General features: G+C 40.3%; 1 protein-coding gene across 15 annotated transcripts in view; it reads left to right on the top strand.

Moving 5' to 3' along the window:
* Positions 1-16581, top strand: part of CDH18 (cadherin 18) — a 625567-nt gene that overhangs the window by 574455 nt on the left and 34531 nt on the right. For all 15 annotated transcript variants that reach the window (XM_084508750.1, XM_084508740.1, XM_084508744.1 and 12 more), the window contains one exon: positions 5647-5783. In XM_084508750.1, coding sequence (XP_084364876.1) covers positions 5647-5783 — 137 coding nt within the window. The remainder of the gene's footprint in view (positions 1-5646; positions 5784-16581) is intronic.

The following is a 16581-nucleotide window of genomic DNA, read 5'->3' as shown; positions in this document are numbered from 1 at the left end:
GCTCTTACCAATCTAAAAAAAAAAAGATACTGAAAGAGGTGGTAGGAAAGGTAGGAGAGGAAAGGTGTGACTGGCTTTGTCGCCACTCTTATTTAACTGAAGATAATTTTTTAACTAGATCAAATAAATTCAGAATTTTTTAACTAGATCAAATAAATTCAGAAACCAAAGTAAAGCATCATTGGCTTGGGACTATGGTGTATTTATGGATATATCTGGTGTCAATTCTCATCCTTTTTATGGTTTAACCTGGAAAGCAGCAAAGTACCACATAGCCATTCACTTACTCTCCCCACGCAGCAGAATAAAGGAAAATATCAGGGGACCAAAAAAAGAAAAAAAATATATAAATAAATAAAATAAAACTTGTGGGTTAAGATAAAGACAGCATAATAGGAAAGAAAAGGGGAAAAAATACACGAAGCAAGTGATGCACAATGCAATTGCTCACCAACCACTGACCAATGCCCAGTCAGTCTCTAAATAGTAGCCAACCACCCCCCACCCCACCCCCAATTTTACAGTTCAGTGTGATGCTGTAGGGTATGAGACACTCCTTTGGCCAACCTGGGCCAGCTGTCCTGGCTGTGTCCCCTCCCAGCTCCTGGGGCACCCCCATCCTCCTCCTGGCAGGGCAGCATGAAGAGCAGAAAAGGTCTTGGCTCCTTCCACTGCTCTGCAACAACTAAAACATCAGTGTGTTATCAGCGTTATTCTCATCCTAAGTCCAAAACGCAGCACCATACTAGACATTAGGAAGAAAATTAAATCTATTCCAACCAAATCCAGGACATCATTTAGATAAATTAGTAGCTAATATTTATAAAGCCTAAAATGCTAAGTGCTTCATAAATGCAATGAAACTTCTTCTAAATGTCCCCTTACGTGTGACAAGAATGAGTAGCTCTACCAAGGGAGTGTCTTGAACAACATATTTTTAGGGCATTTGGCAGCAGTGCTTTAGACTAACATTCTCAGTTCTTTTGCTCTTCATGAAAGTCTTCTGTAACTTGTTTCACTCAGACATTCGTGAAGGTTGGGACCCCAGCAATGCAAATGTTTGCTTTAGATATGATGCAAAAAGCAATTTTAAGGAAGAATCTGTAATAATGGGGAGAATTAAATACCATAATGATGGGAAAGCGTAAGACAGGGACACCGTTGTATTTATACATGAACAAGAAAAATTCTATTGAGTTCTGGATGGTTCATTATGCTGTAATGATATATAAAATTTTGGACATGAAGAGGAAGTGCTACTGTGGATAAATTAGAAATTATTTTTTTTTCTAATATCACTGTAAATGAAAGCGTTAGTACAGTGAATCACCTCAGGATTACTTTATTTCCATGAATGATATAGAAAATACAATTGAAATTATTTATCCAACACTGAGTCCTTTAAACAGAGAACTTTCATCTTCTATAGAATACATTTAAATACGTGATTTAGAAAAAAAAAATGTTAATATTTCAAAGCTAAGACAATCTTTTATTATATGTCTATGAAAATGAAGTATTAGGTAGTCACAATTCATAACAGAGTCAAGCTTCATTTTTTCTACACAAGCTTCATACTTTGGAAACATAATTGTCTTTTTGGGTCTCTTTACTCATGGAGGGAAAGGTAGTAATTTGTTATGATTATGAATCACACATGCACAAAAGAAGCTGTGTATTCCTATGGCTTTATTGGCTTTATTTTTTATTTTTTATTTTTTTTCTCATTTAAGCCCAATTTTAAATTACGTCTATTTTTAAACTTCTGTCTGCAAATACTAAATAGCCCTATTTTTTTATGGTTCTATGGTTAGCACAATACTGGCTGAGTAGTCGCTGTGGCTGGTGGTAGTAAGTAAACAATGTCCACAGTAATAAATGTTTGAAGGAACAAGACTCATGTATTATAAATTGTTTTGAAATAGCACTACATACTCCATAAGAATAGGTTAGTGAAGCTTTTTTTTATTTTTTTATTTTTAGCAAATAGTTCTTGTCATTATCAGGAGACCTCTAGAGTCAAGAAGAACAAGGCTGTGGAAGGAGAGAAGGAATTACATTTTATCACTGCATGCCTGATAGTGAGCTGTACCAGTAAAGGGTCCTGTTAAGGTCTCCAAGAAAATGATCTGAGAGACAATTATGCTTCCTATCCTTCTTCTGTCAGCATTCCAGCTCATCACATAAAAGACGTTTGTGTATATGGGTGCTGTCCATCTTGCCCAACACAACCAGTTGTTCATTATTTCTGCCTTAATTGCAGTACAGTCAATATGTTCTGTGCTCCATTTTACAGGTTTCTTACATTGCCAAGCATAAGGTATAAGGCATGGAGGGATTTCTCCAGATCTTCTGTACAAACTTCAAATCATCAAACTCTGCTCTGTGCCAAGCATGGCAGCTTTGTGGAGTTAGAGGTGGATTCCATTCTTGCTCCAAAGTTCCTTTGTAGTTAAAGGTAGGGCTGTCTGTGTGCACAGGATACATGACTTCACTGGTATTGGACCAATCCTTCAAAACATTTCCATGACAAGTAACTGTGTGGAGAACCTGAAAATCCTGCTTGGAGTTGATCAGATCTGCACAGTTCTTCATGACAGACTAAGACCAGCAGAAGCACTGCAAAAATCAGTTGTTCTGAAATTGAAAAGCAAATTCTGAATCTCAAAAAAGGTGTGGGTAGCTTGGACCAATACTGCCACATAAAATAATGCCAACAGGATAGTTGTGAGGGCCTTTTGATTTGGTTTGCGGTGGGTCCACAGAGGATTCACTCACTGAAGCGACCAGCTCTGGCACCTACCAGTTTGATGCCAGTGTCAGCAACAGATGCCCAAGGCCTTGAGAAGGGTCACAGGTCAGTGGTAACCTGAAGAGCAGCGCAGAGGAATTCCAGCCACTCTAGCCAGTGAGTCAGCATCACTGGGAGCCCAACTTAAATGTCTCTATGCCCTTCCTTAAAAGTGGTTACCCTTTCTCTTACATATTCAAGATCTTGTCAGTCTGCTTTCAATATGGAGATATTTTGAGTCTTTTATCTTTCTGAAAAATTCATTTGCCATCTTGCCCATCCAAAGTGTCATTACTGAGCACTTGTGGTGTATTTTGGGATGAGGTAATCTCAGGTACTGGTTGGTAATGAATCTGAATGTTCTGAATGTCAGAACATATTGCTCCTGATGGTAGCTCAGATAAGAGACAGTGAATTAAATTCTTGTTCCGGAGGAAAATAAAGGTCTGTCATTCCTCAGACCACTCCCACAGTCATTATGGGAACTGTTTCACTCTTCTGGATGTTGAGAGGATCAAAAGAGGCAAGAAAGAAAGATTTTCTAGCCTGTTTTTGACTGCTCTGATTTCCAGTACTTGATCTACATTTTTTTAATTCTTGAAAATACAAGAAGCATGAAAAGAAAATCTTGAGTGCCACAACCCAAACTAGCATATTGTAAGGTAGATGTAAAATGCTTCTTTCTGCTCAAAGAGGGGAGTTCACATTCTCTCTAGTAAAGAAAATCTAACCTAAGTCATCATATCCTAGATGTTTTTTCCACTGAGTGTCCAATGCTTGGAATGGATAAGGTGATTCACTTAAATTGATGCCTCCTCTAGTGCTTTATTTCCTTGGCACAAGACGTACCTTATTGTATTGTATCGTTCAACTAAATGTTTACTTGCTTGTTTGTTTTTCTTTTCCACAAATAGTCTAAATAAGTACATTATGAGAGAAATAAAACGAAAGTAATTTTTGTTATTTTTTTATTTTTTTTAGTTTGGCAGCCTTTATGCACACCACTCTATTTATTAGCTCGTAATTACACTATTGGTGATGTAGAAATAAGTGTAATTGGATGGGACAAATAAATAATTTTCACCTTTATATAGCTTCCATATATTAAAATCTTCACAGAATGAAAGCAGGGTTGGCACATTTTCAAGAAAAACAATTATGGTATATAAAAAGCTCTGTCTTCTTCCTTATTTTTTTCCTCAAGCCTAAAGCTAGTAGAGAAGGTTTGATAGGAGTCTGTAACTGATTCATTTGTTAAAAGCTATTGTAAATGATTCAGGCTTTGAGAAAAAAATGTCTTGTCAAAGTGCTCAGAAGCCAAGAGAGTTAAGTTGCTGCTTAGTTCTGCTTCTAGGCTAATGACAACAGCAGCTTTGGGAATCACCTGTTTCTGTTTCTAGTCTCTGTAAGGTGAATGTTCAAAGTGGCTTATGTCATTATGTCGTCAACTTCATGTGAAAGAGACATGCTTCAAAACAGGTACTGGGACTGAGCACACTGCTTAAGCAGAACAATAATATTTGTCTATTTTCTTTTCTGCCTTTCCATTTTATGTGTTTTAGTCAGAGTAAATGTATATAGTATCTTACTTTTGACAGAAATGTGTACTGCTGTCTAAAATATCACCTGTTAGCAATTTATATCTTTCTGACTTGAAGTGGAAATCTTGTTATGTATCAAAACATCAAATAACATTATGAAAGAAATGAAAAGCAGTATTACTTTGGTTGCCTCCATAACACAGATTTTTTCTTTTTTTTTTTTTTTTTTTTTTTTTTCTTTTTTTTTTTTTTTTCCCCCTAAAATTTCTGTGATTTTTACAAGATCAAAAGTAATATTTCAGGCTGGTGGCCAATCACTAATGGAGTTCCCCAGGTGTCCACTTTAGGGGCAGTTCTCTTTGATGTTTTCAAATATGACTTGGATGTAGGACTTGAAGGTGTTTTGAATAAGTTTGTAGATGATACTAAATTAGGAGGAGCTGTTGACTCCCTTGAGGGCAGAGAAGCCTTGCAAAGAGATCTTGACAAACTGGAGGGATGGGCAATCACCAGCCACATGAAGTTCAACAAGAACAAGTACCAGATTCTGCACCCAGGAAGGGGCAATTCTGGCTATACATACAGACTGTGGGATGAGAGGTTGGAGAGCAGCCCCACAAGAAAGGGATCTGTGGGTTCTGGTTGACAACAAGTTGAAAGAGAGCCAACAGAGTGCCCTGGCAGCCAAAAGGGCAACCCATGTCCTAGGGTGCATCAGGAACAGCACTGCAAGCTGGTCTAGGGAAGGGATTGTTCTGCTCTGCTCTGCTCTGGTACAGCCTCACCTCAAGCACTGTGTGCAGTTTTGGGTGCCACAATATAAGAAGATGGTGAAGGGTCTAGAGGGGAAGATGTCTGAGAGGTGGCTGAGATCACTTGGTTTGTTCAGCCCAGAGCAGAGCAGATTGAGGGGAGGCCTCATGGCATCCTGTAGCCTCCCCACAAGGGGCAGGCACTGAGCTTTGCTCTCTAGGGATAGTGACAGGACCTGAGCGAATGGCATGGAGCTGCCACAGGGGAGGTTCAGGCTGGGTGTTAGGGAAAGGTTCTTCACCTAGTTGGTGGCCAGGCACTAGAACAGGCTTCCCAGGGAAGTGATTGTGGCACCAAGCCTGATGGAATTCAAGAAGCATTTGGGCAATGCTCTCAGACATAGCATTTGTTTTTTTGGGTGGTGCTGTGTGTAGGAATTGGAACTGTGGGTCCTTTCCAACTCAGGATATTCTATGATTTTATGATTCTTATGCAGCTTTCAGTGACTTTGGATGATACTTGTTACAATGTGTATGTATTTACTATTTTATTTCTTCTTAGATATTTCATTGATCATAACACAGAAGAAGATAGGTATTTCACCATTGATGCTAATACTGGGACCATTAAGACTGCCAAGATCTTTGACAGAGAGGAAACACCTTGGTACAACATCACAGTGGCTGCTTCTGAGATAGGTAAAGAACGTATGTGGTACATAGTATTAAAAAAAAAAAAAAAAAAAAAAAGCCTATGTGATTCCACCTATGTAAATTTATCATGTTTTTCTTTATGTGGTAGAAGGATGCCTTTTTACCCAGGAACAGTTCCAGGCAGTCAGTGGCCTAAAATGAACAGTTTGTCCTATTTGTTTATCATACTTTTATATATCCTAGAAGACAACACTGTATAGCATTGTTTGAGAAATTCATCCTTTCTTATCTACGATTAATTGTTGGTAAATATGCCAATATTAATTCATTTATATCGATCAGGTGTCTAGCAGTTGCTGATTGACAAGTTGAATGTCTGGCTTTTTACTATGCAAATTTTCAAGTAAAGATACAATAAATACTTGCCTATGCATTCGAAAGGCCTCAAAGTCTGATGAATTTCCATTGCCTCAGACAACCCCTTTAACAGTCAAAAAATGTCTATGTAGTCCCAGACAGACATTTTTATATGAGGTAGGGACAATTTTTAAGAAATGAAGAATTCTGGAAACTTTTTTATTACAGAGTCCTTACTTAGACACAGTCAAAGTTTTAGAGGTTAAAAAAAAATGAAAATCAACTAACTAAATGGAAAAAAAAAGAATCCCATGTTGGATCAATAAATTCAGTCTTGCTGAGTACTCTCAGTGATGCCATCATTCAGTGGAAAGGGATTTTGATCAAAATTTGTAACTTTTATTTTATTTTATTTTATTTTATTTTATTTTATTTTATTTTATTTTATTTTATTTTATTTTATTCCAGCATTGTCAGATGACACTTTACAGGTTTTACTTATAACAAGTGCCAGTGACATAAGTGAGATCCCTTTGCTTTCATCTGTTTCATTTCCAGGTTAAAACATAATCTATTTTTTGCCATTACATTGCTAGCACATACTACAGAATTAATAGCATGTACGTGTTTTATAAGGACAACAAATTGTTTTTGATTATTGCACTTGCTGTTGCAACTGAGTTTACATTTTGAAATAAGTAAATTTCTATAGTAAATAGTGAAATCTAGAGTTTTATGGTTAGCCATTTGCAAAAGGTAACCACTGCACTTCAGTGTGCTTGACAGTGTGTTTGTATATCTGTTATTTCAGTGCAGCATGAAATTAAATATAATTTAGGCCTAATCATAAGCAGGTGCATAATAAGTGGTAGTTTTAATTAAGATTTAAAAGCCACATTGGGACATACTAAAAAAAGGCACAGTCACTAGGCTTTTTTGGAAAACATCCAAGTATGATTGTTTTGCAGAAATAAATCTCAATAGCATTAAACTGAAATGTAGCTTTCTGCATTAGTTATTTCATATAGTCAAGTGATTGGTAGTTCACATACCGTGCTGAGAAAGGTTATATTTATATGTAAAAGAAAATTGTATGAATAATGAGGATGAAATACTTCTTTTTTTTTTTTTTTTTTTTTTTTTTTTCTTTCCTAAGGCAGACTGCTTAGAATTCCCCATTCAAGGTGTTACTTGTTACACAAATACACAGGTCTTGCTTTTTCCCCTGTGTTGCATTTGTTACTGTTACAGTTGGCGTTGGGAAGATAAGTAAATATATGACATCAACTTGAATAACAATTCATTTATGAAAAATGGAAGAGAGAACAGTGAGGAAGAGATAGACAGCAGACAGGTGACAAGCAGCCTAAAAGCAGACAGCTTTTCTTTGTGTCTACTTCTTTGCCCATTTTCTTACATACACTAAATTGAAAATTATAACACTGCTATAGTCTTCCAAATCCATTATAGAAACAATAATTGTATCTACATTTTGTGCATACAGAATGAAGGCCAGAACTCTTAAGTACTATCTATTGCATAGCTACAGCCTTTTATGGCTTTCATTTTCAAGTCCATGCACAAGGCATGGCAGAACTAAGACTGAAGCTGAAAAATAGGTGGAGCACTATGACCAAAATGTGTTTTAGGTGTGAGAGTGGTATTCTTCAAATTCACCTGGTGTTGAAGAAGGCATTTGTAGCTTTTGCCCAGAGAAGTTTTGGATGCCCCATCCCTGGAGGTATTCAAGACTAGGCTGGACAAGGCCCTGAGCAACCTGATCCAGTGGGGGGCATCCCTGTCCATGGAACTGGGTGATTTTTATGGTCCCTTCCAACCCAAGCCATTCTATGATTCTGACACGATTTGCTTAACCAGGACCACCACAGAATCTGCAAAGCCCAGAATGTACTGTTTCAAAAATAAGAGGTGTTCTGTGGAAAAAAAGTTATCGTTAGGCATAGGAATAGGTTGTCCAGGGAAGTGGTTGAGTCACCATCCCTGGAAGTCTTTAAAAGACGTTTAGATGTAGAGCTTAGTGATATGGTTTACTGGAGGACTTGTTAGTGTTGGGTCAGAAGTTGGACTAGATGATCTTGGAGGTCTCCTCCAACCTAATGATTCTGTGATTCTGTTATAATTAGTTTCTTGAAGTGTTTTCCTCTTTACTTAGCACCACACATTAGTGACAGAATTCTGTTTCTACTGATCATACTTCTAGTTATCCTGCTTCTTTTATACAAAGAAAATTTAGAAGCAACATCATATTTCTAGATTCAAATTTATGATATCTACATGATTCACCCATATTGTTTCTGAACTCTTCCTAAAAAGTTTACTTTCACAATTAGTTTCAGTGTGTCATGTACACGCAGCATTGATCGAATGTCCCCTGTGAAATCAGTGGAAGCTGCACCACTTTCCTCTGTGGAAATAATGTTGACGTAATGATCAGTGATTTTTCTGTTTGCATAGACAGGGCCCAAAGCACAGCAGTGTTCACTGCTGGGAGAATGGGACAATCCTTTTTCTCTTTGACATGCACTGTTCTTCAACAGCAGCATACAGTGAATGGAAGCAGTGGGATTTTGCTGTCCAGAGCATGCCATTGAAGCTGTTCCTTCTGTTGTTTCAGTACTAGCACTTCCTGAAAACTCCTTGTGGCATTAGGGAATAAGAAAGATATTAAAATAATACTGTGTTTTATATTGAAGGAACTACAGACTGTTTGGGGTGTGGGGAAGGATTGAAAGTTGTTGGTAATAGGATTTAAGAATACAGTTTCACTTAGAATTATTCACATTTCATTAGCTTGTTAGAATTCTCTGAAAGAGTTTATAAAGCAGTTTTTGAAAAAGGGAGGGGATACGATTTACTGGGCTCTGTTAAAGGCTTTTGATCAACTCTTTGCCAAGAGTAATGGAAATAAGAAAACACAGAGCAAGGATGAGATATTTTGAGGAATGATGTGCAATCCATCAATTAGAAGTCTTTGTAATTGTATTCTATGTAAAATGAGCAACAAGTTATTAAGTGAGATTCACAAGTAATGCCTCTACTAAAATTTAAGGAAGACTTTGAGAAGCTCACATAAGAAAAAGGCATTGAATTATGGGATAGATAAATGAACAGTGAGGTAGATTGAAAACTGTCTGAAATGGCAGGCACAAAGGGTACTGATCAGGAGCCAATACTGGATGCAGTACTGTTTAATCTCTTCATTAATGACCTAGTTTATGGGACAGAGTGCACTCTCAGCAAGTGTATAAATGACACAAAACTGGGGTAATGGCTGATACTCCGTAGAGTTGTGCTTCCCTCCAGAAAGATCTCAACAGACTAGAGAAATGAGTGAACTGGAACTTTATAAAAGTTCAATAAAAGGAGTCCAGAACCTCAAGAAGAGTAACCCTATGCACCAGTGGACAGCTAACTGGCTGGGTAGCAGCTTTTCAGACAAGGACATGGGGGTCCTGGTGGACAACAACTTGAACATAAGTCAGCAGTGTGCTCCTGAGTCATCCAACAACATCCTACAGTGCATGAGGAGGAGCTGGCAAGTCAAGGGAGGTGATCCTTCCCTCTACACAGCACTGTTAAGACCAAATCTGGAGTGCTGGGTCCAGGTCTGGGCTCAGCTGTACAAAAGAGAAGTGGATCAAGTCCTGGAAAGTGCTGGATCAAGTCCAGTGAAAGGGCGTGAAATCATTAAGGGACAGGAGTATCTGTCATACTGTTTATATGTCTTTCATATTTGCTTCTCTATGCACATGCCTTATACTAACTTCAGAAAAAAAAGATACCTAAGTGTTGAATTAGAGCAACATCTCAATGGCAAAACATGCTATGCCCTGTGATTTTTTATTGAAAGGATCCCAGAAAAATACAGGTATTAGAAAATCTACATAAAGAAATAATATTCAGAAATATTTTCATAGAGTAAACCCTGTTCAGAACTGAAATATGTGAAAAAGCAGGACAGCTTACAAAAATAAGAGTTTTCAACAGTACCTTGCAAGAATTATGATAAAAGGATTAAAGTCAATTCTCATTTTAATATAAACCATTTTTTGTTTGTTTGTTTGTTTTATTTGTTTGTTTTGTTTTCCTCAGTTTTGGTAGAAACAGAAACAGTAACCTAGAAAGGTTATATAGAGGAAAACGGGAAGCACAGGGAGAAATAATTTGTAGCAGAAACATATTAAAAAATGAAATCTTGAATGAATATTGAAAGCGCTATAATTGCATAAAATAAATAGATTATTAGACTGAGGTGCAGTTAGGTATTTTCTTCAGGTGCAGAGAGATATTTTCACCTCATATTGCCATCAGTGAACACCAAGATAAGCAAAGAGTTTGGCAGTCCTTTTTTGATGTTTAATGGTACACTACAGCAAAAAAAAGAGGTTTCTCAATTTTTGTTAGGATATTAAAATTTGTGTTACTGATAGCACTATGTAAGACAGTCATATGGAGAATGAGAACTGAAGATGGAATGAAGGTGTAAAATAAGCAGAATAAACCTGTTAATGCTATTTAAAGGTACACTGATTTATTTTACAAGAAGTGAACAAGATATTATGAGAAGCAAAATCAAAATCCAAAAACACACAATTCAATTTTTTTCTGTTTTGAAATACATGAAAACAACATATGCATTGCCTGAAGGAAATATGCAGTAATATCTTCCTACCATATATCATTGAAAGAATTAGAAAAGGGCAAGAACTGACGACATTTTATTTTCTCACTTCAAACTTTTCCCCATAATCAAGACTGTCTTTAGTACTTTGTGTCAAAAAAAAAAAAAAAAAAGTAATTGAAAATAAATTGAACCCTTTTCAAGTTCTAACAGAAGGTAATATAGTAACAAAGTGCTGTTAGAGTGTCGTAATCTCCTAAACCCTCTGTATATGGTGGACAGCAGGATGATTTAATGCTAGTGAGTTTGTTGCTGGCTTTGTGTCTTAGTGTTTCCTTGAAGTGACTTTTTCCCTACGCTGAAAACAGAATTTTTTAGAGTGATTTCTAGTCTGTATTTTTTTCTTCAAAACTAATTTATTTATTTATTTTGATGCAACAGAGTACACATAAATAATGAAAATAGCTTAATTGATTTGACATCAGCAGAGAAAAATTTTGTCTTATGTATTGTTTTGATACATTTCTGATTTAGATATAGATACATTACAAAAGCAGACATTATAGTGTTCCCTTAAGGCCACCACCCTTCTCTCCCACCTCAAGAAAAAAAATAAAATCACACTCATTCTTCATTTTTTTACTTCACTTGCATTCAGCCTCCTAGCTCAGTTACAGAAAGAGTTTTGGTATTGATAAGAATTACTTTATGTTTTCCAAGAAACAGAGTCTGCCGCAAAAGTATTTCCTACTTTTAAAATTGAAGTTGATTTTTTAAAAGGCAAAGTCTGTGTTCTATGACTACTTTTTTCATGAAGTAGTGACAAATAGGATAGCTATTATCTTTTTAATGACAAGATCTAAACACAATATTGGTACCCTATCCACACTTCCAATGATGCAGTTTATTTCCAGCCTTGATAAATAGCCTACTAATGGACCATGAAATCATAATAATTTCATTTGTAGCAAAATCTCCTATAGCATTCCTAAACAATAAGTAAAACCAACACAAAACTCCTTATAAAAACAGTTGTCTAAAGGCAGCTAGTTCTCCATCCTGATCAAGAAGTGATGCTTCTAGTTCTGTGCTTACTTCCCTGTTTATCTCAGTTTAGTCATTTCCTTCAAGGCATGACAAATTTTCTTCTCTGTTTCTTTGGGGAAAGGTATCATGAGGATATTCTTATGTTTTCGTCTGTAAGTATGTTTCATAGGATATGGCTCTTCCTGAACTCCCTTGGTGTTCCAGTTGAGTCTACATTTAACAAAGTTTATTCACCATCTCCCTTGGGCTCTGATACTTGCAATGATGATGGTAGCTATCAGGATGGGTCCCCAAAGAAGAGGCCATCTTTGGGATCACATGACATTTTTCCCTTCAGGCTTTGTGAATCAGTACCAGAATTTCCAAATGGATCCTTTCACAGAGCCAGTGCAGTTTGTGGTGCCCTGATCTACTCAGGAGGTGAGCACCAGTATTGTCTGTGAGATGCAGAATTTTGCTTGCATTAAGGATGAGGGAGACACCAACATGAGAGTGCTAAATGTTTTGTCTGATGCAGAGCTATTACTACTAATAATCCTCTTCTTGTTGCTGCTTCTACTGCTATCACTACTATGATGATCCAAGTGATGAGTGCCTTTAGGTTTGTGTTCATCAATGAAAAGTCAACAAAAAATAAAATATTGCCTATCTAATTTCAGTTAACAGTATTTAAAAGTACCCATGACCTTAAAAGAGCAGAATAGAATGTTACTCTTATGACTAGGTTCTGAGTAATTTTCTCATTACCAGAAAATGTACCTTGTTGTAAGGTATACCCTAAACTAAACCAAATATTTTCTGAATATTACTCTCACTTACATACAAAGCATTCTTTTATCATTTCACTTCCATTTCTCTAGTATATTTTATCCTTCCTACATCTGTATTCTAATACATCAAAACTAATCTGTAAAAGGTAATTAAGATGTATACCTTCTACTTCTCTTGAAAAAACACCAGAAAAGATCACAGAATCACAGAACTGTAGGGGTTAGAAGGGACCTCGAAAGATCATCGGGTCAAACCCCCCTGCCAAAGCAGGTTCCTCAGAGCAGGCTGCCCAGGTAGGCGTACAGACAGGCCTTAAATATTTCTAGAGAAGGAGACTCCACAACCTCCATGGGCAGCCTGTTCCAATGCTCCGTCACCCTCACCGTGAAGAAGTTCTTTTGCATGTCAGTGCGGAACTTCCTGTGCTGTAACTTGCAGCCATTGCCCCTTGTCCTATCCCCACAAACCACTGAAAAGAGGTTGGCTACATCCTTCTGTCCCGCATCCCTCAGATATTTATATACATTGAGGAGATCCCCTCTCAGTCTTCTTTTCTCCAGGCTGAGCAGACCCAGGTCTCTCAGCCTTTCTTCACAGGGAAGATGCTCCATGCCCCATATCATCTTTGCGGCCCTCCACTGGACTCCTTCCAGGAGATCCCTGTCTTTCTTGTACCGGGGAGCCCAGAACGGGACACAGTACTCCAGGTGAGGATCAAGGGCAGAGTAGAGGGGGAGGATCACGTCCCTTGACCTGCTGGCCACGCTCCTTTTAATGCACACCAGGATCCCATTAGCCCTCTTGGCCACAAGGGCACAGTGCTGGCTCATGGTCGACCTGTCGTCCACCAGGACCCCCAGGTCCTTCTCCTCAGAGCTCCTCTCCAGCAGGTCATCCCCCAGCCTGTACTGATACTTCGGGTTGTTCGTTCCCAGGTGCTGGACTCTACACTTGCTCTGATTAAACCTCATTTGGTTTCTTCCTGCCTATCTCTCCAGCCGGTCCAGGTCTTGCTGAATGGCAGCACAGCCTTCTGGCGTGTCAGCCACTCCTCCCAGCTTTGTGTCATTGGCGTACTTGCTGAGGGCAGACACGATTCCCTCATCAAGGTCGTCGATGAAGATGTTGAACAAGACCGGACCCAACACCAACCGCTGGGGAACACCGCTAGTCACAGGCCTCCAGCCAGACTCTGCTCCGCTGATCACTACCCTCTGAGCTTGGCCAGTCACCCAGCTCTCAACCCACCTTGCTGTACCACGTACCATGTACCATCTACCACCAGGTAGATGACATCCACTGCTCTCCCCCTATCTACCCAGCTGGTGATGCCATCAGAGAAGGCAACGAGGTTGGTCAAGCACAACTTCCCCTTGGTGAATCCATGCTGACTACTCCTCATAACATTCTTCTCTCCCAATTGCTTGGAGATGGCATCCAGAACAAGCTGCTCCAATACCTTTCCAGCGACAGAGGTGAAACTGACTGGCCTGCAGTTTCCCTGATCCTCCTTCCTGCCCTTCTTGAAGACCGGAGTGACATTGGCTATCTTCCAGTCTTCAGGCACCTCACCCATTCTCCAGGACCTTTCAAAGATGATAGAGAGCGGTTTGGTGATCACATCTGCCAGCTCCCTTACCACATGCGGATGCATCCCATCAGGCCCACTCAGACGCTCCCAAACCACTCTCATGTCCACCAGGGGGGAGCCCTCCATTTCCCAGACCCTTTGTCCTATTGCCAGGAGCGAGGAGTCCCGGGGAAGTGTCCTTGAAGCAAAGACTGAAGCAAAGAAAGCATTCAGTATCCCTGCCTTCTCAGCGTCTCCCTTGACCAGGACACCCCCCTCATTCAGCAACAGACCCACATAATGCCTAGTCTTCCTCTTGCTGTTTACATACTTGAAAAAAACCTTATTATCCTTTATCTCTTTTACAAGCCTCATCTCTAGGTCAGCTTTAGCCTTCCTTGTCACATCCCTGCAGGCCCTGACAACACATCTATACTCCTCCCAAGAGGACAGGCCCTTTTCCACATTTCATAGACCTTCCTCTTCCTTTTGATCTTATCGATGAGCTCCTTGCTCATCCATGCAGGTTTCCTGCCCCCCTTCCGTGATTTCCTATTCCTCGGGATGCACCGATCCTGAGCATGGAAGTAGTGCTGCTTAAATGTAGCCCAGCTCTCACAAGCACCCTTGCCTTCTAGCAACCTATCCCATGAGATACTCCCAAGCAGGTCCCAGAAGAGGTCGAAGTTGGCTCTTCGAATGTCCATGGTTGCAATCCTGCTTTTAGCCTTACTTCCTTTGCCTAGTTCCATCTGGAACTCCACCATCTCATGGTCGCTGCATCCCAAGCTGCCCCCAACCTACACATCCCAAACAAGGCCATCCCTGTTGGTAAGAACAAGGTCCAGGAGCACCCCCCGCCTCGTTGACTCCTCCACCACCTGCATCAGAAAATGGTCTTCAATGCATTGTAGGAACCATTTGGACTGTGCGTGCCTAGCCGAGTTGCTTACCTAGCAGATGTCTGGGTAATTGAAGTCCCCCATGAGAACCAGTGCTTGTGATCGTGAGGCTACTACCAGCTGCTTGTAGAAGGCCTCATCGACTTCCTCCTCTTGATCTGGTGATCTGCAGTATACCCCCACAATGGTGTCCCCCATACCAGCCCACCCCTTAATTCTTACCCACAAGCTCTCCACTTGTCCTTCACCGTCCCCCAGCTGAAGCTGGGTACACTCTAATTGCTCCCTCACATAAAGGGCAACCCCACCCCCTCACTTCCCCAGCCTTTCCTAAAGAGGACATAGCCCTCCATGAGAGTGTTCCAGTCATGCGAGCTGTCTCACTACGTCTCTGCGATTGCAATGAGATTGTGGCCCTGCGAACAAACACAGATCTCGAGCTCATGCTGTTTATTTCCCATGCTCTGCGCATTGGTATATAGGCACAATAGGGACGCAGCAGACACAGCTACCCCTGGAGGGATGCAAGAAGAAGATACTGGCCGGGGGATTGGGAATGCTACCTTCTCTGAGGAGCCCTGAGACAATCCTATGGGAGAGCTCAGATGTTTTTCCCTGTCTTCAGCAGTGACAGTAGTGACGACTTCCCCCAGCCCTTCTCAGTCACCTTTAGCTCCCCTCCCTTCCCCCATCAAACCTAGTTTAAAGCCCTGGTAATCAGCTCAGAGAGCTTGCTCCCCAACACACTTGTGACCCACTTGCTCAGTTGGTGTCTGTCCGTAGCCCACATACCCGGCCTCTCAAAGGACGGCCCAAGATTAAAATACCCAAATCCCTGATCCAGACACCACCCCCTCAGACAGTCATTTACCTGTCCTGTTCTGCTCCTTTTATCTGCATCCCAGTCACCCAGAAGGAGGACAGAGGAGAACACTACCTGCACCCCCAATCCATTCAACAACCTCCCCAGGGATGCAAAGTCCTTTCTAATATTCTTCATTTTTCTAATAGCAGCTTCCCGGGATCCAACCTGAATGACGAGAGGATAGTAGTCCTCTGGTTTAATGAGTCATGGCAGAGCCTTCCTAACGTCTCTGACACGTGCCCCAGGAAGACGGCACACTTCTCTGGCTAGGTTATTTGGGTGGCAGATAGGAGCCTCAGTGCCCCTCACCAAGGAGTCTCCAGTCACCAGGACTCTCTGCTCTTTTTTTTTTTTTTGTGGCACAGCTTACATTGTGGTGCTCCATCTGGCCCTGATCCTTATGTTTTGCACTTCCCCCAATCTTGACTCTCTTCTCGGGGTTGCTTCCTGGGTTCTGACTACTGTCCAGACCCTCAGCCTCTTCCACAACCTCCCTGAGAGCCTCAAATCTATTTCCCAGGGACAGCGTGGGGGTAGGTGGCACCATGGGTGTCGGGGGCAGATGTCTCTTTCTGTTCCAACCTAAGACAAGGGTCCAGCCCCTTGTCTCTTGTGGACAGTCTAGCCCTCTGTTCCGCATGTGTTCAACGGGGGCAGCCTCTACCCCTTGTCGGGACATAGGAGAGGGC

Source organism: Aythya ferina (assembly GCF_964211825.1).
Source record: "Aythya ferina genome assembly, chromosome: 2".
In the NCBI taxonomy this organism is placed as follows: domain Eukaryota; kingdom Metazoa; phylum Chordata; class Aves; order Anseriformes; family Anatidae; genus Aythya; species Aythya ferina.
Note: the sequence above shows the minus strand (reverse complement) of the source record. Positions and strands in the feature narration are given on the sequence as shown.